The sequence below is a fragment of the Heteronotia binoei genome, chromosome 10, assembly GCF_032191835.1.
Source record: "Heteronotia binoei isolate CCM8104 ecotype False Entrance Well chromosome 10, APGP_CSIRO_Hbin_v1, whole genome shotgun sequence".
NCBI classification, from domain to species: domain Eukaryota; kingdom Metazoa; phylum Chordata; class Lepidosauria; order Squamata; family Gekkonidae; genus Heteronotia; species Heteronotia binoei.
Genome location: NC_083232.1, coordinates 12,471,661 through 12,494,269, shown reverse-complemented (window position 1 = coordinate 12,494,269; position 22,609 = coordinate 12,471,661). Strand labels below are relative to the sequence as shown.

At 51.6% G+C, this 22,609-nt stretch overlaps 1 protein-coding gene across 1 annotated transcript in view; it reads left to right on the top strand.

The window, feature by feature from the left end:
- The window catches only part of LOC132578128 (mitogen-activated protein kinase kinase kinase 3-like), an 81,828-nt gene that overhangs the window by 16,479 nt on the left and 42,740 nt on the right, over positions 1-22,609 (top strand). Inside the window, exon 2 of the mRNA XM_060247983.1 lies at positions 18,338-18,447. Coding sequence (XP_060103966.1) covers positions 18,338-18,447 — 110 coding nt within the window. The remainder of the gene's footprint in view (positions 1-18,337; positions 18,448-22,609) is intronic.

Below are 22,609 nucleotides of genomic sequence, written 5' to 3'. Positions count from 1 at the left end.
CACCGAGAGGCAGATTTGTGGTGCCATTGCGGCGTTTGTGGTTTAAAGTTGAGTGTGGGAGCTTTATGCTGAAGTGAAACTCTTACAAGGTCCGGGCATTATTCAACAACGGCTTCTTGTTTCCTGTCCCGATTCACGGTTTGCCCGCTCTGAATTCTGAACGCCGTGCAACGAAGACAAATAATGTCTGGAGACCAAGTCCTATGAGGAAAGGTTGAAGGATCTGGGCATGTTTAGCCTGGAGAGGAGGCGGCTGAGAGGTGATAGGATCACCATCCTCAAGTACTTGAAGGGCTGTAATATAGAGGATGGTGTGGAATTGTTTTCTGTGGCCCCACAAGGTAGGACCAGAACCAATGGGTTGAAATTAAATCCAAAGAGTTTCCGGCTCAACATGAGGAAGAACTTCCTGACCGTTAGAGCAGTTCCTCAGTGGAACAGGCTTCCTCGGGAGGTGGTGGGCTCTCCTTCCTTGGAGGTTTTTAAACAGAGGCTAGATGGCCATCTGACAGCAATGAAGATCCTGTGAATTTAGGGGGAAGTGTTTGTGAGTTTCCTTCATTGTGCAGGGGGTTGGACTAGATGACCCTAGAGGTCCCTTCCAACTCTATGATTCTATGATTCTAATGTATCCAGAGATACAGTTTCCAAAAGAGTAAAACTAGGGATTTATTTTCTCATTTTCAGCTTCCTTCAGCCATTGATTCCCTGTCCCTGAGTTTAAAGAGGGATGTTATATTAGGAAGATTGCTTACATAACTGAAATAAGTCCGTGTGAAATAAGTCTTGCGAGCACGGCTGGGTGACATAGTGTGAAGTGAGGGGGAGGGAAGCAAAGGTTTTGCTTGAAAAAATACAGATGGTTTGCATTTGCAATAACCAAACAGCCATCTTAAACTCCGATTTCCTAAACCCTTGCATTTCCTTTTTATGGACCAATGGTAAAAAGCAACAATTCAAACAGAGGAGGCAGATTAACACGAGGTGGACAGAGAGCGGAAAGGAACTGCTTAAAAAGAGAAGTTGGGCAGCAATCGAATCTGAAAGTGAGTCAGGAAGGAGAAGAGGCCATTTATACAGGGTTGTGTGGGGCAGAAGAAGAAGAAGAAGTTATTGGATTTATATCTTGCCCTCCACTCTGAATCTCAGAGCAGCTCACAATCTCCTTTAACTTCCTCCTCTACAACAGACACCCTGTGAGGTGGGTGGGGCTGAGGGAGCTCCGACAGAAGCTGCCCTTTCAAGGACAACTCTGTGAGAACTGTGGCTGACCCAAGGCCATTCCAGCAGCTGCAAGTGGAGGAGTGGGGAATCAAACCCGGTTCTCCCAGATAAGAGTCCACACATTTAATCACTACACCAAACTGGCTCTCCAAAAGGGGATACAAAGTGTTTTAGCTCATAATCTCATCCTGCACCTTCCCAAGAATATATAGAAACTGCAGAATAGAAAAAGATTTTGCGCGGGACGTGGTAGAACTTGTCAACTGCAGTGGCGATATGGCAAAGGAGCTCTTGAGCGGAATGAAACTGGCACCTGTGCAGGAAGATGGACCTTTAGCCCGATCCAGTTCTGAATCGGCGGGTAGCAAGGAAGGCTTGCCAGTTCTTCCTTGAAAAATCTCATCCTTGAGCCATGAACATATGAAGCTGCCTTATACTGAATCAGACCCTCGGTCCATCATAGTCAGTACTGTCTACTCAGACTGGCAGCGGCTCTCCAGGGTCTCAAGCTGAGGTTTTTCACACCTGTTTGCCTGGACCTTTTTAGTTGGAGATGCCGGGGATTGAACCTGGGACCTTCTGCTTACCAAGCAGATGCTCTACCACTGAGCCACCATCCCTCCTTATCTTGGATTATCTTTTCCCAGAGAGGCTCTAAAACTGGAAGTGAATCAGCGTCCTTAAATTTCCTTCTGGTGTGAGCAATTCTGAGGCCACTGTGTGCCTGCTGATCTCTGCTGGACTCCCTGGACCTGATTCCTTGGATTTCAAATCTCACGGTTTGCTCTCTTGGCTTCTCCTTCTCCTCTCACTCCCTGGAGGGAGAACCTGTATAGGCTACCTGATCGCAGCCAGCACCCTCTACTGTACAAATACAGGCAGAATCCAGCATTGTGTATATCACCTCTCAGCCGCCTCCTCTCCAGGCTAAACATGCCCAGCTTCTTCGACCTTTCTTCATAGGACTTGGTCTCCAGACCCCTCACTATCTTCGTTGCCCTCCTCTGGACTGTTAAAAGATTTTTTAAAAACCGTAATTGTAGTGTATCAGTAAATAATATGCGACCGGGCGCAGGGGCAACTGGGCCGTCCCAGAAGCCCCAGCGCAGGGCGCGAATCTCCCCGCCCATCAACAGCTGTATATATTGTATATAAGTGGGACCCGGCCCGCGTGTTCCCTCTCTTGCAACGTGCTCCTAATAAACAATGTTGCCCTACTCTCGTCTCCGCCTCGAGTACGTTACACTGGCGACGAGGGTGGGATTCTAGCCTTATCGGCTACGACGGAGATCTTGGGCAACGAACGACCGGTCACGACCGCCGCCGCCACCATGGCCAACCAGGGCGGAATCACCGGCTACCTCGAGCCCTTCGACCCTGCAAATCCAGAGGGCTGGGAGTCCTACTCGGAACGGGTCGAGTTCTACCTCCGGGCCAACAAGATCACCGACGCCGGAGCAAAGAGGGATGTTCTCCTGAGCGTATGCGGGCCTGCCACGTTCGAGATCGCAAAGGGTCTCTCGGCGCCCGCCCGCCTGGCGGAGAAGTCCTACGAGGAGATCATCAGACTCCTCACGGGCCACTTCTTGCCGCAGCCCTCACGGGTGGCTCGCAGATTCCTGTTCCACAGGAGGGATCAGGCGGCAGGAGAATCGGCCGCCGACTATCTGGCAGCCCTCCGCAAGATCGCCGGGAACTGCAACTTCCCCCAGCTGGAAGACACCCTGGCCGACCGATTCACGTGGGGCCTCCGCGACGAGAGGCTCCAGCAGAAGCTCTTCGCCAAAGAAGAGCTCACCCTCCAGAGCGCCTTCAGCGAAGCGGTGGCGTTCGAGAGGACCTCCAGGACCTTTCCCAAGGCCCGGTCAGACGCCGTCCACCACGAGGAGCTGGACCACGACCGCATGGAGGAGAGAGAAGCCTACCAGCTGCGTCGCCCCGCTGGCCCACCCAACAGAGCGGCCCAACGCCCCCGAGCGGCCGATCGACCACCGGCGTCGGAGAGGGTTCCGGCCACCAAGTGCGCCAGCTGCGGCGACTCCCACGATCGGAGAGACTGCCAGTACCGGACCTGGGACGGCCGGAGCTGCGGGAAGACCGGCCACATCGCCAGGGCTTGCCGGGCTAAGCTCAACCGCCGGAGGCCGACCACACACCACGAGTCAGCGGAGTCCCACTCAGCAGACTCCACGTCCCTACAGGTACTGAACTTGCCCCTCGCCACCCCCGATAAAATTAAAGTGGCAGTCCTCATCAAAGGGAACCCCTGCCAAATGGAGGTGGACTCAGGTTCCTCCATTTCCCTCATAGCGGAGGAGACCCTGAGGGAACTGTGCCCCCGGCAGCGGCTGCAACTACGGCCGGCGAACTTCATACTCCGGGACTTTCAGAAGAACCCGGTGCAAATTGCGGGGTGGGCGCGGGTGCAAGTCGAGAGGGGGTCCTTCTACGGGCCGCTGGACATCCTGGTGGTAAAGCGCCAACTTGCCACCCTGCTAGGGCTGGCTTGGTTCCAACCCTTGGGGATACGCGTGGAGGGGGTGGGGCAAACCTTAACGCCCAGCGGGTTCGGGGAGATTTGCAAAGAGTTCCCCGAAGTATTCGACGGGTCCCTGGGAAGCTACAAGGGGCCGGCCATCTCCCTGCCCCTAGACCCCACGGTCAGGCCGATTCGGCTCAAGGCAAGGAGGGTTCCGTTCGCCTTGAAGCCCAAAATAGAGGCCGAACTAGACCGCCTCACAGCCCAGGGAGTCCTGGAGCCAGTGGACTACGCCCCCTGGGAGACCCCCATCGTAACCCCACTAAAGCCAAACGGGGAGGTGCGGATCTGTGCAGACTACAAATGCACGATAAACCGGGCACTGCAGGATAACCCCTACCCAGTGCCGGTGGTGAGCCACGTCCTGGCTGCCCTCGCGGGGTCTAAAATCTTCGGGAAGCTGGATCTGGCCCAGGCCTACCAACAGCTCCCGGTAGACAATAAGACGGCCGAGGCCCAGACGATAGTAACGCACAGGGGGGCCTTCCGGGTGAGGAGGCTACAGTTCGGGGTAAGCGTCGCTCCGGGGATCTTCCAGAGTATAATGGACGCTCTCCTTAAAGGGATCCCCGGAGTCCAGCCGTTCTTCGATGACGTTTTAGTCGCCGCCCCGGACCCCGAAGAATTCGGCAACCGCCTAAGAGAGGTGCTCCGCCGGTTCCAGGCTGCGGGGCTCAAAGTCAAGAGGGAGAAGTGCCTGCTGGGGGTTCCGCGGGTGGAGTTCCTGGGGTTCGCCGTGGACGCAGCGGGAATCCACCCCACGGAAGAAAAGACACGGGCCATCGTGCAAGCTCCGGCCCCCACCTGCAAAGCGGAGCTACAAAGCTTCTTGGGGGTCCTTAACTTTTATCACTCATTCCTCCCCCACAAGGCAGCCCTAGCAGAGCCCCTTCACCGCCTACTGGATAAAAAAGCCCCTTGGGTTTGGGGCAGACAAGCCGCCGCGTTTCAGGCGGTCAAGGACGTTCTGGTGTCCAATGCGGTGCTCCACCATTTTGACGAGGGCCTCCCCGTCATCTTGGCTTGCGATGCGTCGCCGTATGGGGTGGGAGCAGTCCTGGGGCACCAACTCCCGAACGGGAGGGAGGTGCCGGTAGCGTACTACTCCCGCACACTGACACCGGCAGAGCGCAATTACGCGCAGATAGACAAGGAGGCTCTGGCGATCGTGGCGGGGGTCCGCAAGTTCCATGAGTATCTGTACGGGCGGAGGTTCACCATAGCCACGGACCACAAGCCCCTCTTAGGTCTGCTGGCCCCAGATCGACAAACCCCCCAAATCCTGTCACAGCGCGTGTTGAGGTGGAATCAATTCCTCAACTCCTACACTTACACACTGGTACACCGGGCCGGCAAGGCTATGGGTCACGCAGACGCGCTCAGCCGCTTGCCGCTTCCGGAAATGGGTCCAGACCCCGCCCCCGCACACCAGGTCATGCTGATGGAAAGCCTCCCAGAGCCGCCCCTTCACGCAGCAGAGGTCGCCAAGGCCACCCAGAAACATAAGACACTTGCATGGGTGCTCGACTGGGTGGTGAGGGGGTGGCCAGAGGGGAACATGGGGGAAGATTTCAAACCCTATAAGGTCAGGAGGGAGGAACTAGCGGCCCACAAGGGGTGCCTACTATGGGGAAGTAGGGTGGTGATTCCGCCCCCGCTGCAAAGGCGTGTTCTAGAATCCCTCCATGAGACCCACCCCGGCATAGTTCGTATGAAGGCCCTGGCCAGAAGCTACGTCTGGTGGCCGGGAATGGACGGGGAAATAGAGAGTTGGGTCCGCAGGTGCCAGACGTGCCAGGAGTCGCGGCCCGAGCCTCCCAGCGCCCCCGCCACTAGGTGGGAGTCCACCAGGAAACCATGGTCGAGACTCCACCTCGACTTCGCGGGGCCATTCCAGGGGCAGATCTTCATGATAATTGTGGACGCCTACACCAAGTGGCTCGAGGTCATCCCCGTAGGGTCCACCTCGTCCGCAGCCGCAATCTGAGCATTACGCAGGGTCTTAAGCACACACGGTATCCCGGACACCATAGTCTCGGACAATGGGACCGCTTTCACGTCCGCAGACTTCCAGGCGTTCCTCCAGCGATACCTTATTAGGCACATAAGGTCGGCCCCCTTCCACCCAGCCACAAACGGTCAGGCAGAGCGGATGGTCCGCACCACCAAGGAAGCCCTGGGCCGTATTGTACAGGGAGACTGGGACCACCGATTAGCGGCATTCCTATTCGACAATAGGATCACCCCCAACCCGGTTACAGGGGTTAGCCCGGCCGAGCTCCTCATGGGACGAAAGCTCATAACCCGGCTGGACAGACTACACCCTGACCGGGCGTCAGACACCCGCGAGAGCCCCGAGGTCCGGGACGCAGTCAGGGGTTTCTTCGCGGGCGACCCGGTTTACGCCCGGAACTACGCAAGGGGGCCCAATTGGGTGGCGGGCCGAGTGCTACGAGTCACCGGGTCCCGCCACTACGACATATCAACTGAGGGGGGCCAGGTACTACGGCGGCACATAGACCAATTGCGGCGCCGCACGCTACCAGAGGAACTGGCGGACACAGAAGAGGCAAGAGCCGGAGAGGAGCTCATCGGGGACCGACCGGAGGACGCGGCCCCATCACCCCTAACGCCGGCCCAGGTAGCACCGGAACCGCCAGAGCCCGAAGGTGCCGAAGAACCAGTCCGTCCGCCACCGTCCGCACCAGGGTCCCCCGCAGCATCAGACGCGGTGGCGGCGCCTCCCCCACAGGACCTCCCCAGACGGTCCACCAGAGAGCGCCGACCTCCCGCATATCTGCAAGACTATGTTCATTAACCAGGGGGGGAGGGGTGTAGTGCATCAGTAAATAATATGCGACCGGGCGCAGGGGCAACTGGGCCGTCCCAGAAGCCCCAGCGCAGGGCGCGAATCTCCCCGCCCATCAACAGCTGTGGCGGGAAGTTCAACGGGTCAGGATTGGCCTGACCAACCCTGTAGGCAGTACCGGGGATTGTATATAAGTGGGACCCGGCCCGCGTGTTCCCTCTCTTGCAACGTGCTCCTAATAAACAATGTTGCCCTACTCTCGTCTCCGCCTCGAGTACGTTACAGTAATATAGTGTCCAGATCACGTGATGTGATGGTATCGCTTTACTCTGCTCTGGTAAGACCTCACCTGGAGTATTGCGTTCAGTTTTGGGCACCACATTTTAAGAAGGATATAGACAAGCTGGAACGGGTCCAGAGGAGGGCGATGAAGATGGTGAGGGATCTGGAGACCAAGTCCTATGAGGAAAGGTGGAAGGAGCTGGGCATGTTTAGTCTGGAGAGGAGGCAGCTGAGAGGTGATATGATAACCATCTTCAAGTACTTGAAGTACTATAGTGGATGGTGTGAAGTTGTTTTCTGTGGCCCCAGAAGGTAGGACCAGAACCAGTGGGTTGAAATTAAATCAAAATAGTTTCTGGCTCAACATTGGGAAGAACTTCTTGACCGTTATAGTGGCTCTTGGTATCAGGACTTACCTGGGTCAGGTCTATGTGTTACCGTTTCTCTTTACACAGTATTCCAGCAGATGGGCCAGAGAGTTTTCCCGAGGTCCTCATTGTCACACACCCAATGGCCATGTGTGCAACGCCTCGTTCTCACCAAGGTGGCAAACCAGTGCCTGGGGCGATACCACTTCTGGTGCAGGCTCACAGCATTTGGCAGAGACTGACCAAGAGAGAGATCCTGGGGTCGTGGTAGACAACTCACTGAAAATGTCAAGACAGTGTGCCATTGCAATAAAAAAGGCCAACACCATGCTGGGAATTATTAGGAAGGGAATTGAAAACAAATCAGCCAGTATCATAATGCCCCTGTATAAATCGATGGTGCGGTCTCATTTGGAATACTGTGTACAATTCTGGTCACCGCGCCTCGAAAAGGATATTATAGCACTGGGAAAAGTGCAGAAAGGGGCAACTAGAATGATTAAAGGTTTGGAACACTTTCCCTATGAAGAAAGGTTAAAACGCTTGGGGCTCTTTAGCTTGGAGAAACATCGACTTCGGGGTGACATGAGGTTTACAAGATTATTCATGGGATGGAGAAAGCAGAGAAAGAAGTCCTTTTCTCCCTTTCTCACAATACAAGAACTCATGGGCATTCAATGAAATTGCTGAGCAGTCGTGTTAGAACGGATAAAAAGAAGTACTCCTTCACCCAAAGGGTGGTTAACGTGTGGAATTCACTGCCACAGGAGGTGGCGGCGGCTACAAGCATAGCCAGCTTCAAGAGGGGATTGGATAAAAATATGGAGCAGAGGTGCATTAGCGGCTATTAGCTACAGCATTTTATTGGAACTGTCTGGGGCAGTGATGCTCTATATTCTTGGTGCCTTGGTGGGGGGGGGGGAGTGGAAGGGCTTCTAGCCCCACTTGTGAACCTCCTGATGGCACTTGGTGGTTTTTGTTTTTGGCCACTGTGTGACAGAGTGTTGGACTGAATGAGCCATTGGCCTGATCCAACATGGCTTCTCGTATGTTCTTATGTTCATTCAGTTGTCCCTCTGCTAAAACCCCAGCCTCCGCATGTAGACAGCTAGAGTGTCATGGAACAAGTAATCGCTGCTGCCTAGCAAAAGTGATAATATTGCAGCTCTTTGCACTTTTCTCACTTGTTCCAGGTGCGCTTCCTCGTGTCCATCTCTCCCTCCTCCTCTAGGGTTGCCAAGTCCAATTCAAGAAATATCTGGGGACTTTGGGGGTGGAGCCAGGAGACTTTGGGGGTGGAGTCAGGAGACATTGGGGGTGGAGCCAGGAGCAAGGGTGTGACAAGCATAATTGAACTCCAAAGGGAGTTCTAGCCATCACATCTAAAGGGACAGCATACCTTTTCAATTCCTTCCCTCCATAGGAAATAATGAAGGATAGGGGCACCTTCTTTTGGGGCTCATAGAATTGGACCCCCTGGTCCAATCTTTTTGAAACTTGGGGGGGTATTTTGGGGAGAGGTACTAGATGCTATACTGAAACTTTGGTACCTCTACCCCAAAAAACAGCCCCCCCCCAGAACCCCAGATACCCGCGGATCAATTCTCCATGATTTTCAATGGGAATAGATCTCCATAGGAAAGAATAGAGTTCCCAGAAGACATTTCCCTCCCCTCCCCCCGCTTTCTGATGACCCTGAAGCGGGGGGAGGGCCTCCAAACCAGGGGATCCCCTGCCCCCACCTGGGGATTGGCAACCCTATCCTCCTCTGCCCTCCCATTCACCTCTCCTAGATGAACTCTACCAACAACAAGGAGTAATTATTTGCCAGAAACTCCTTGTATACAATCAGTAAATGACTTACTGTCTGCTTCCTTACGGTATTTCTCCTTCTGTTCCTTATCGAGGAAATGAGGGGAAATGAGGAAAAGGGGCACTGAACCCTCTAACGTTTAACTGCGGTGGTAAGCAGACGTTGTGTCTCTCCCTGCCAGTGACCATGGGGGCCTTTCCAGGCAGTGAAAACTTCCTAGTCTTTCTTCTTCTGGCAGGCTTTGTTGCTACGATTTCGTATGTAGCATTCAGTGTTGAGCCCCCCCCCCCCCCCCCGTGCGCAGCTGAAAGTGGTACAGCCAGTCCCAGAATGAGCACCTTTATATACCGCTTTGGACAGCCAGTGGGCCCAGTTTCAGTGCTCCGTTATTCTCCCATAGATAGGTTTGACCCTCCTTAAAAGAAGCCAAAAGTCTGTGTGAAAATAATATGCGTTGCTCATCCAGGAGCCCCCTCTCCCTTGCCACTGAAAGGCCTCCTGTGGCTTCTTTTTTCAGTCTGAATTCTGCGGCTTAAAGAGCTTAAAAGATGTTTTAGTTGCCTTTCCAAAGGAACCTCATAGAAGCCATGTTGGATCAGGCCAGTGGCCCATCCAGCCCAACACTCTGTGTCACACAGTGGCCAAAAAACCCATGTGCCATCAGGCGGTCCATCAGTGGGGCCAGGACACTAGAAGCCCTCCCACTGTTGCCCCCCCCCCCACAAGCACCAAGAATACTGAGAATATGAGAAGCCATGTTGGATCAGGCCAGTGGCCCATCCAGTCCAACACTCTGTGTCACATAAGAACATAAGAGAAGCCATGTTAGATCAGGCCAGTGCCCCATACAGTCCAACACTCTGTGTCACATAAGAACAGAAGAGAAGCCATGTTGAATCAGGCCAGTGGCCCATCCAGTCCAACACTCTGGGTCACACAGTGACCAAAAACAAACAAAAGCTTAAGAATAGAAGAGAAGCCATGTTGGATTTAGGCCAGTGGCCCATCCAGTCCAACACTCTGTGTCACATAAGAACATGAGAGAAGCCATGTTGGATTTAGGCCAGTGGCCCATCCAGTCCCACACTCTGCCACATGGTGGCAACCCCCCCCCCCAAAAAAAAAAACCCAAAAAAAACAGGTGCCATCAGTGTAGGGAATTCTGTTTGAAAAATCAATTGCTGTATCTCAAACAGTTCAATGGATCGCTGGATCAAATAATCATTGAGAGGCATTTAACAAGAAAGCAAAAAACATACTTATTACTACAGGGAAAGGGCACTGGGTGGTGAAAATAACAAACCCTAAGAACTACATGCTAACACATTGTCGAACACATGCTTAATGGAGGATACTTCCACCTTCTCCTTGACCTCTCTGCCTGAACAAAGGAAGTCACCTGACTAACTGACCAAACAAATAAACCAGTTTTCCCACTGCTAGATCTTGATTGACAGCAGTCAACATCTTTTTCCTAGGTCATGCAGACAATCAGGCACAGTGTTAACCCTATAATCACTGGAACTTTAGAACATTGCAAAGGACATACAGAACAGATACATAATTCCAACAATCAGGAGGTCCACCAGTGGGGCCAGAACTCCTGAAGCCCTCCCACTGTTGTCCCCCTCCCCAAGCACCAAGAATACACATAAGAACAAAAGAGAAGCCATGTTGGATTAGGCCAGTGGCTTATCCAGTTCTACACTCTGTGTCACACAGTGGCCAAAACTCTGGTGCCCTCAGGAGGTCCAGAACTCCAGAAGCCCTCCAACTGTTGCTCCACCCCAGGCACCAAGAACACAGAGCATAAGAAGCCATGTTGTATCAGGCCAGTGGCCCATCCAGTCCAACACTCTGTGTCACACAGTGGCCAAAACCCAAGTGCCGTCAGGAGGTCCACCAGCAGAGCCAGAACTCCAGAAGCTCTCCCACTGCTGCCCCCCCACAAGCACCAAGAATCCATAGCATTACTGTCCCAGGCATAGTGTTCCATGAATACCTTGTTGCTAGAAACCACTGATGGACTCTGCTTCATCTGTTTATCCAGTCCCCTTCTGCATCCTTTAGTCCACTTGGCTGAGTCTGAAGCCTTTCTCTGACCCAAGTAGGGTTCCTCCAATGGAACTGGCTCTGAAGTCCTAGCAGGCATGGATTGGGCCCCTCAAACAGAGTCAACGTTCCCTCTCAGCTGACTAATGTGAGCTAGCTCACAGTTTCTAGCCTCCGGCTCACACGTTTTTGTCTTGGCTCAGGAAAAATGGCCCCTGAGCGAACTGATCTATGCAGTCGCCCGTGACTTCAATGCCTGTAGCTCGCAAAGTAGAATTTCTGCTCGCAAGACTCCGCAGCTTAGAGGGAGCATAACAGTATCTGCTCAGCTCTGAGGCGGCCAGTAGTGTCAGAGGACAAGACAACGAGCCAGCCTACTGCTGACGCTGCTAGTAGGATCCACGCCGAGCAGCCCTTGAAGTCTTACAACAGTTTTGAGGCTTGTCTTGTCTTAGCGCCAGCCACCTGCGGCCTTTCAGGCCGGGAGCCTGCTGGTAACTGTCCCAGATAAGCTAAAGGGCTCTTCTGCCCTTGGGAAGAGTCCTTAAGGCAAACACGCAAACCGTGTCCCGCAGAGACAATTCTTGGCAGGGAGTGACGTTCACGCTTGCTAGCCAGCCAGCAATCAGCACTGCTCCTCTTGAGGGACCTCTGCTGCACTGGCCGGTTGGAGAAAGAACCCCGCCCTTCCAGGGAACCCTTTTTTTGGGGGAGGGATTCCAGGAGCCCCGGTTCACACTGGCTGGAAAGCGTCCTCTCATACGCAAGACCCTTTTGCGAGCAGGGCTGGGCAGACGGCAGCTTTTTGAGACACTCTCCTGCTCTGTGTTGTAATTTCGGGATTGCATCGTTCCCCTCCACCCCATGCTGCACAGACAAGGTTTCTTGTTATTTAAAAGACACACACAGGGCTTTTTTTTTGTAGCAGGAACTCCTTTGCCTATTAGGCCACACACCCTAAAGGAGAGCCAGTTTGGTGTAGCGGTTAAGTGTAGCGGTTATCTGGGAGAACCGAGTTCGATTCCCCACTCCTCCACTTGCACCTGCTGGCATGGCCTTGGGTCAGCCATAGCTCTGGCAGAAGTTGTCCTTGAAAGGGCAGCTGCTGTGAGAGCCCTCTCAGCCCCACCCACCTCACAGGGTGTCTGTTGTGGGGGAGGAAGGGAAAGGAGATTGTGAACCGCTGTGAGACTCTTCGGAGTGGAGGGTGGGATATAAATCCAATATCTTCATCTACCTCACAGGGTGTCTGTTGGTGGGGGAGGAAGGTAAAGGATATTGTGAGCCCCTCTGAGACTTTTCGGAGTGGAGGGTGGGATATAAATCCAATATCTTCATCTACCTCACAGGGTGTCTGTTGTGGAGGGAGGAGGTAAAGGCGATTGTGAGCCCCTCTGAGACTCTTTGGAGTGGAGGGTGGGATATAAATCCAATATCTTCATCTACCTCACAGGGTGTCTGTTGGTGGGGGAGGAAGGTAAAGGATATTGTGAGCCCCTCTGAGACTCTTCGGAGTGGAGGGCGGGATATAAATCCAATATCTTCATCTACCTCACAGGGTGTCTGTTGTGGGGGGGGGGGAGGTAAAGGAGATTGTGAGCCCCTCTGAGACTCTTTGGAGTGGAGGGTGGGATATAAATCCAATATCTTCATCTACCTCACAGGGTGTCTGTTGGTGGGGGAGGAAGGTAAAGGATATTGTGAGCCCCTCTGAGACTCTTCAGAGTGGAGGGCGGGATATAAATCCAATATCTTCATCTACCTCACAGGGTGTCTGTTGTGGGGGGGGGGAGGTAAAGGAGATTGTGAGCCCCTCTGAGACTCTTTGGAGTGGAGGGTGGGATATAAATCCAATATCTTCATCTACCTCACAGGGTGTCTGTTGGTGGGGGAGGAAGGTAAAGGATATTGTGAGCCCCTCTGAGACTCTTCAGAGTGGAGGGCGGGATATAAATCCAATATCTTCATCTACCTCACATGGTGTCTGTTGTGGGGGGGGGGGAGGTAAAGGAGATTGTGAGCCCCTCTGAGACTCTTTGGAGTGGAGGGTGGGATATAAATCCAATATCTTCATCTACCTCACAGGGTGTCTGTTGTGTGGGGGGAGGAAGGTAAAGGAGATTGTGAGCCTCTCTGAGACTCTTCAAAGTGGAGGGCGGGATATAAATCCAATATCTTCTGATGTAGCCAATCCTCCAAGAGCTTACAGGGCTCTTCGTACAGGGCCTACTGTAAGATCTTGGGAGACTGGCTACATCAACGGCGTGTGGCCTAATAGGCAAAGGAATTCCAGCTACAAAAAAAGCCCTGGACACACACATGGACAAAAACTTCTGAAGATGGCTCCCACCAGCTGTTTTATCGGGGTGCGTAGCGAGGAGTCCCCTGAAACAGCTCCACATTTTGGAGTTCCACACTGTTCCCCTCTCGCCCCTAGGGGTTCAGCGACCTTTTGTGCATTTGACATGCCCCCCCCCCCACGTAATTCTCTGTTATTATCTGACTTGTGGCCATACTTGGGGGTGGGATTCTAGCAGGCACTCCTTTGCATATTAGGCCACACACCCCAATGTAGCCAATCCTCCAAGAGCTTACAAAAAAGAGCCTTGTAAGCTCTTGGAGGACTGGTTACATCAGGGGGTTTTACCGTAGAGTTTCTGGCAACTCCTAGAGCTATTCTGTATTAACTAACAGCTTTTCTTCAGAAGTGACATAGAAGCACAGCTGATGTCACACACCCCCTGTGTTCCCACCTCCAGTCCTCCCCCTGTTTGCAACACTCATTCTGGCCAATCCCTGAGCCCTCCTTTTCGGTGTGCTGGACACCCCTTGTTCCCGGGCCCTGTGCTCAAAGTGTAGGCAGGTCCCTTGGTAAGCACTGTGGTCACTATAGCAACTCACAACCAACATTCCCTCTAAGCTGCAGAGCCTTGTGTGCAGTTGAGAGAGCCAGTTTGGTGTAGTGGTTAAGTGTGCGGACTCTTATCTGGGAGAACCGGGTTTGATTCCCCACTCCTCCACTTGCACCTGCTAGCATGGCCTTGGGTCAGCCATAGCTCTGGCAGAAGTTGTCCTTGAAAGGGCAGCTGCTGTGAGAGCTCTCTCAGCCCCACTCACCTCACAGGGTGTCTGTTGTGGGGAGAGAAGATATAGGAGATTGCGAGCCGCTCTGAGACTCTTTGGAGTGGAGGGCAGGATATAAATCCAATATCTTCATCTACCTCACAAGGTGTCTGTTGCGGGGTGGGGGGGGAGGTAAAGGAGATTGCGAGCCGCTCTGAGACTCTTTGGAGTGGAGGGCGGGATATAAATCCGATATCTTCATAATCAAAAATTCTACTTTTGTGAGGTACTGGCATTAAAGTTGTGGCTCTCTATTCCTGACCGTTGAGTGGAAGGTGAACTTGAACCAACATGTGCTTAACCATCCCTAGACATAACCTACTTCTCTGTGTAGTTGTGAAGATAAAACCTTTCTGGGAAGAGGAGGGGGCAGGGAACAATGCGTGCTGCCCTGAAATCCTTAGAAGAAGGATGGGATGGGACCAAAAGGTATCTCCAGATGTATTCTAAAGAGTGTCTTCAATTCTTCCCAGTCAGGAGCCTATATTTTGCTGGGCATCTAAATTGTGAGCAATTGGAGCCTATTCGGTAGATTACTTTCCGTGTAATGAGCCAGAACAGTGCCAGTTGGCTGGCATGTTCTCACACAGCTCCATAGAAGTCCTAGCCCCACCCTCAGATGTGTTCCCTCTGAAAGTTGCTCTGTGTCCAGTGAGCAAACCTCTTCTTTTATCGTAGTTCCATTGAGAGCATTCTATCTTATTGCCTCTGCGTGTGGTTTGGGAGCTGCACGGAAGCAGAGAGAAGGGTGCTCCAAAGAGTGATGGTAAGAGCACAGAAGATTTGTGGATGCTCTCTCCCCTCATTGGTGGATCTGTATAATATGGGATGTAAAAGGAAGATACAAATGATCTTAAAGGACCCTTCACATCCGGGCCACTTGCTATTTGAGATCTTACCGTCGGGCAGACGATACAGAGTGTTGAAGGCTAAGACAAATAGATTTAAGGGCAGCTTCTATCCAAGTGCTGTGGTTAGGCTAAATGCAGGGCTATGAATGGTTATTTGTTTTAGATGTAGGCTAAATGTAGGGTTATGAATGGTTATTTGTTTTAGATGTATTTAAATGGTTTATGTATATGTCTTTTCTTTAGTGTTGATGTGTTGGTATGTTTGTGGAAGAGCACCTCATTTCGTTGCTCTCATTTTCCTTTTTTGAGAACAATGACAATAAAAATTTATCTATCTTATCTATCTTTATCTAAAAGTGAATGCTGTGGGTTTTAAGTCTTCCTGTTCGGGGTTGACCTAAGGTATCGACATGTCATGCACGCAGATTTTCACAAAGACTTACGAGAGTCATCGCTGTCCTCGTTCCTCCGTGTCATTTCATTACATGACCCCTCATCCATGACCCTAATGGATGATTGATTTCACTGATTGGGCAGATGCAAAAACAGCCACAAGGAGCTACTGGCATTAAAGCTGTGAGCCACTGCATAAATCAGTGTGCTCTGCGGCGGTCCTTCCTGAGCTAAGGCAAAAACGTGTGAGCTGGAGGCTCAAAATCTGTGCGCTAGCTCACGCTAACTCAGCATAGAGGGAACGCTGCTCACAGCGCTGGCTGAACTCTATCCATGAACGTTTCAACCTCTGCACCGGCACGGGTCTTAGTTCCAGCTTCAACAAAGTCCAAGGTTGCCAGCCCCCAGGTCCGAGCGGGGGATCCCTTGGTTTCAGGGGCTTCTCCCAACCGTGGACCATTTGGCCAGCAGGGGAATCCCCCTCGCTCCCAATGCAGTGACATCACTCAGAAGTGACAACATTGTGTCGGGGACACTTTGGTTTTGGGGCAAAGTGCTATGGTTTGAGGGCAGATCTCCTGTAGAATTTCACCCAGAAAACCAGAGCCTTGCCAATACAATGACTCCAGTTCTGGGTGACGTAAGAACAGAAGAGAAGCCATGTTGGGTTAGATCAGGGGTAGGGAACGTTGACTCGCCAGATGGGTTTTTTTTGCCTACAACTCCCATCAGCCCCAGCCATTGGCCATGCTGGCTGGGGCTGATAGGAGTTGTAGGCAAAAACATCTGGAGAACCAATGTTCTCTACCCCTGGGTTAGACCAATGGCCCATCCAGTCCAACACTCTGTGTCACACAGTGGCCAGAAAGCCTAGGTGCCATCAGGAGGCCCATTAGTGGGGCCAGGACACTAGAAGCCCTCCCACTGTGCCCCCCCAAGCACAAGAATACAGAGCATCACTTGCCCCAAACAGAGTTCCAGCAATACCCTGTGGCTAATAGCCACTGATGGACCTCTGCTCCAGATGTTTATCCAACCCCCTCTTGAAGCTGTCTATGCTTGCAGCTGCCCACTAATGGGCCTAGTCTGCGTCATATACCTATCCAATCTCCTGCTGAAACTGTCTATGCTTGTAGCCGCCACCACTTCCTGCAGCAATGAACTCCACCTGTTAACGACTCTTTGGGTGAAGAAGTCCTTCTTTTGAGCCTTTCTAAGCTTCCTGCTCCTTCACATCATTGAGTGCCCACAAGTTCTTGTATTGTATTGTGTCGCCTCTCTCATGCAGTTTTAAGAGAGACTTTTTGGAGCTGTCGCCGGTCTGTTTTTGGAGCTGTCGCCGGTCTGCTTTGCATCTCAGCAGCAGCATACCTGTTTCCCAAGCACTCCTCTTGCCTAGAACATATGACTTCATAAGCAGCGGCTTCCATAATCGACACTCCTAAAGTGCATTAAAAGCCATTTGAATACAAATTGCGTATAAATACGAGACACATTCAGATTAAATATATTTATCTATCTAATTGCTTGGGTCCACTTCCAATTGCAGAACCTGGATTTTGTAATTTAGGATGAGAGTCTAAGGGAGGGTTGGCCAAACTGTGGCTTGAGCTCCACACGTGGCTCTTTCATATGTACTGTGTGGCTCTTGAATCCACCCACCGCCACCCTGTCAGACAGCTTGGAGAAGGCATTTCTCTCTTTAAATCACCTCTCCAAGAATACATTTAAAGTTGCTTTCTTTCCACATCCATCCATCTATCCATCCCTCCCAACATCTAACATTCATGTCTCAAGGCTCTCAAACATCTGACTTTTATTCTATGTCGGGTAGCCAAGGGTAGCTCTCCAGATGTTTTTTGCCTACAACTCCCATCAGCCCCAGCTAGCATGGCCAATGACTGGGGCTGATGGAAGTTGTAGGCAAAAAAACATTTGGAGAGCTACCCTTGGCCACCCCTGTTCTATGTGGCTCTTAACTTAAGCAAGTTTGGCCACCCCAGTCTAATGCCTTCCCTCTGTGCCTGATCAATGTGTTTATCCTAGCACAACTTCCCTTCTGCTGATACTGATAATTCTTACCACTGCCACCGCCTCTTCTTCTTCTACTCCTCCTCCTCTTCCTCCTTCTCTTTCTCCTCCTCCTCCTCCTCTTCATCATGCTCATGAAGCTGCTTTATACTGAACCAGACCCTATCAAGGTCTATCAGTCAGTCTTGTTTACTCAGACCGGCAGTGGCTTCCTGGGATCTCAGGCAGAGGTCTTTCCCATCATTTCCTGCCTGGTCCTTTCTAACCGGAGATTGAATCGGGGACCTTCTGCATGCCAGGCAGAGGCTCTTCCACTGAGCTATGGTCCCTCAAATCCATCCTGATTAGCTCCTGGGGAATCATGCCTGGGCTAATCAGCAACGAGAAGAGCCCATATTGCTTAACAGAGGGGTCCCACCGTAGTGGCTGATGTCCACCGAGTGTTTCTAGAAAGTGGGTGTGGCCAGGTGCGGCTTTTGCCCAGCAGGCTTTCTGATTGGCTGTGTGCATTAAAAGAAAAATGTTGCTTTGGAAGCAGCTATCCCCACAAGGTTGGTTTTACTTTCTCTCATTTTTCTTTCCCGGTATATATTTTTAAATCGCCCCTTGCACCCAGGCTCCCTCTGTGTGTCTGTGTGCATCTGGCTCCTCCTTCTGTGGCAGCCATTTTGTAGTTGCTCTCGCTGCCCTGTGTTAGAATTCCAAAGGCACTCACAAGGCCCCCAAAAGGCTGGAGATGTAACAGATGTTGTTGAATGTAGCCAGAAGAAAGATGCAGTAGTCAGGGCTTTTTTTAAAAAGAAGAAGAAGAAGAAGCATCACATCTACTTACCTAATTTCTTCCTTTTCCAGACGAAGAAGAAGCACTCAACTCTATTATGAAGGACTTGGCCGCTCTGGGCAAATGCGGAGGCTTCTTAGACAGCCACAGGAACAAAAGCCATGTCCACTCCAACAAACAGGTGAGTCTCCTCCAGGCGTTTCCTTCTGTGGGGTTTAGGCAGGTGACGCAGAACTCCAAACCCCTTAGAAGTTGTTCTGGGTTGCAGACGCTTGGCAGTTGAATGATTCTTCAGGAAGCGTTGTCTTTCTCTGCTGTCGGTTTGCAGTGGAGTGTGAGCACCTTTCTTGAGTTACATGCAGCTTGGCTCACTTGCTTGAGTTGTCTGAATCTGATTCCTCCACGGGCACCTTACGGGGATGCCCCGGCTTCCTGACAGTTTGAGGGTCATGGAGACCAGGATGGGGTTAGCGCCACATGTGAATATTGTTTCTGGCAAGATATAGGCATGATCTCTTGTTTCTGAACGTGTGTTTGCTGAAAGAATGATGGTGTGTGTGTGTCGGAGGTGGGGTGGGGGCGGGTGGATTGGAAGAGGCTTGCTGGAGAAATCCAGTGGAAAAGACAGCTGCTTAACACTTTCCTGCGGCAGCGAGTTCTTCCCTGCAACTTTTCCTGAACTTCTTGTTACAAGGGAAAAGGAGATGGTGAGCTGCTCTGAGACTCTTCAGAGTGGAGGGCGGGATATAAATCCAGTATCTTCATCTACCTCACAGGGTGTCTGTTGTGGGGGAGGAAGGTAAAGGAGATTGTGAGCCGCTCTGAGATTCTTCGGAGTGGAGGGCGGGATATAAATCCAATATCTTCATCTACCTCACAGGGTGTCTGTTGTGGGGGAGGAAAGGAAAGGAGATTGTGAGCCGCTCTGAGACTCTTCGGAGTGGAGGGCGGGATATAAATCCAATATCTTCATCTACCTCACAGGATGTCTGTTGTGTGTGGGGGAGGAAGGTAAAGGAGATTGTGAGCCGCTCTGAGACTTCAGAGTGGAGGGCGGGATATAAATCCAGTATCTTCATCTACCTCACAGGGTGTCTGTTGTGGGAGAGGAAGGGAAAGGAGATTGTGAGCCGCTCTGAGACTCTTCGGAGTGGAGGGCGGGATATAAATCCAATATCTTCATCTACCTCACAGGGTGTCTGTTGCGGGGGAGGAAGGGAAAGGAGATTGTGAGCCGCTCTGAGACTCTTCGGAGTGGAGGGCGGGATATAAATCCAATATCTTCATCTACCTCACATTGTGTCTGTTGTGGGGGAGGAAGGGAAAGGAGATTGTGAGCCGCTCTGAGACTCTTCGGAGTGGAGGGCGGGATATAAATCCAATATCTTCATCTACCTCACAGGGTGTCTGTTGTGGGGGAGGAAGGGAAAGGAGATTGTGAGCCGCTCTGAGACTCTTCGGAGTGGAGGGCGGGATATAAATCCAATATCTTCATCTACCTCACAGGGTGTCTGTTGTGGGGGAGGAAAGGAAAGGAGATTGTGAGCCGCTCTGAGACTCTTCGGAGTGGAGGGCGGGATATAAATCCAATGTCATCATCATCATCATCTCTGAGAGCTTTGGTGACACCCAGCTCTCTCAGCCGTCTCTCCAGGGAGTATCGGTCTGTGCCCAGTGATGGGATTTCATCACCCTTTTTACAAGACGTTCTGGCCTGGCTGGCATAGCTGAGAACACTGCTAATTGCCTTGTGTACCAGCAAGGAGGCTGGCCAGACACCCACTTCAGTTATTCTTTGGCAAGGCCATCGTATGCTCACAACAAAATTATGCATGGGATAGATAAGGCAGAGAAAGAAGTACTTTTCTCCCTTTCTCACAATACGAGAACACGTGGGCACTCCATGAAATTGCTGAGCAGTCGGGTTAGAATGGATAAAAGGAAGTCCTTCTTTACCCGAAGGGTGATCAACACATGGAATTCACTGCCACAGGAGATGGTGGCGGCTACAAGCATACACAGCTTCAAGTGGAGATTAGATAAGCATATGGAGCAGAGGTCCATCAGCGGCTATTAGCCACAGCTTATCTTTGGGCCTCTCTGTCTGGGGCAGTGATGCTCTGTATTCTGGGTGCTTGGGGGGCACAGTGGGAGGGCTTCTAGTGTCCTGGCCCCACTGATGGACCTCCTGATGACCCCTGGGTTTTTTGGTCACTGTGTGACACAGTGTTGTACTGGATGGGCCTTTGGCCTGATCCAACATGGCTTCTCTTATGTTCTTATGTGACACAGAGTGTTGGACTGGATGGGCCACTGGCCTTATCCAACATGGCTTCTCTATGTGACACAGAGTGTTGGACTGGATGGGCCATTGGCCTGATCCAACATGGCTTCTCTTGTTTTCTTCTGTGACACAGAGTTTTGGACTGGATGGGCCACTGGCCTGATCCAACATGGCTTCTCTTATGTTCTTATGTGACACAGAGTGTTGGACTGGATGGGCCATTGGCCTGATCCAACATGGCTTCTTCTATGTTCTTATGTGACACAGAGTGTTGGACTGGATGGGCCATTGGCCTGATCCAACATGGCTTCTCTTATGTTCTTATGTGACACAGAGGGTTGGACTGGATGGGCCATTGGCCTGATCCAACATGGCTTCTCTTATGTTCTTCTGTGACACAGAGTGTTGGACTGGATGGGCCATTGGCCTGATCCAACATGGCTTCTCTTATGTTCTTATGTGACACAGAGTGTTGGACTGGATGGGCCACTGGCCTGATCCAACATGGCTTCTCTTATGTTCTTATGTGACACAGAGTGTTGGACTGGATGGGCCATTGGCCTGATCCAACATGGCTTCTTTTATGTTCTTATGTGACACAGAGTGTTGGACTGGATGGGCCATTGGCCCATCCAGTCCAACACTCTGTGTCACATAAGAACATAAGAGAAGCCATGTTGGATCAGGCCAAAGGCCCATCCAGTCCAACACTCTGTGTCACACAGTGGCCAAAAAACCCCAGGTGCCATCAGGAGGTCCATTAGTGGGGCCAGGACATTAGAAGCCCTCCCACAGTGCCCCCCCAGCACCCAGAATACAGAGCATCACTGCCTCATTCAGAGAGTTCGAACAATACGTTGTAGCTAATAGCCACTGATGGACCTCTGCTGTTTATCCAATCCCCTCTTGAAGCTGGCTACGCTTGTAGCTGCCGCCACCTCCTGTGGCAGTGAATTCCACATGTTAATCACCCTTTGGGTAAAGAAGTACTTCCTTTTATCCATTGTAACCCGACTGCTCAGCAATTTCATTGATTGCCAACGAGTTCTCGTATTGTGAGAAAGGGAGAAAAGGACTTCTCTTTCTGCCTTCTCTATCCCAGGCATAATCTTGTCAACCTCTATCATTTCCAAGGAGAAACTGGGCAAAGAGGAATGAAGACCGCTGCTCTTAACAACACGGCGCTGTGCTCCATTTTCCTTTTGCTTCTCCTCTCCTCCCCCCCCCCCCAGAAGATGATCTCTGGGCCTCTTTTTCCGAGCCCTGTTGTATCTGGACACTGGCAAGAAGGGGAAGGTGAGGCTGGTGCAGGCTTTGTGGCGCATCTGGCTCGCCCGCCTTTCTCTCCTCGCCGGCCAAGCGCTGTTATGTGAGGCAGGCAGCCTGTTTCCTTTGGCCCCTGGCCAGTGGAAGTCACTGTTGTTGTTATTGTTCAGGCCGGAGCAAAAAGGATGCAGTCATCCTTTTTTCCCCTCTTCGATTTCCAGCAACAAGTTGTTCCTAAACAGAGTTGTTCTGATCTGCGAAAAATGCCCCCCCCCCTCTCTCTCTGTAGATAGACCCAAGTGGGCGGCCGTGCTGGTCTGGAGCAGTTGAAGAAAGCAGTAGACAAGTGCACCTTTAAGACCGACTAAGTTACCTACAGAAGCTTACATTCTGAATAAAACTTAGTTGGTCTTAAAGGCGCACTTGTCTGTTGCTTTGTTCTCTCTCTGTAGATAGACCCAAGTGGGCGGCCGTGTTGGTCTGAAGCAGCTGAACAAAGCAGGAGTCAAGGTCACCTTTAAGACCAACATAGTTTTATTCAGAACGTAAGCTTTCATGTGCTAAAAGCACACTTCTTCAGTTGAGGGGATCAGGCACAGTGAGCTGAAATGTAGTTGATGAACTCACCGACTACATCTGTTTCAGTCCACTGTACCTTATTCCTTCGTCTGAAATGTGCTTTTAGCACATGAAAGCTTACATTCTGAATACAACTTTGTTGGTCTTAAAGGGGAAACTTGACTCCTGCTTTGTTCATCTCTCTTTCTCTCTCTCCCTCTCTCCCTCTGTCGCT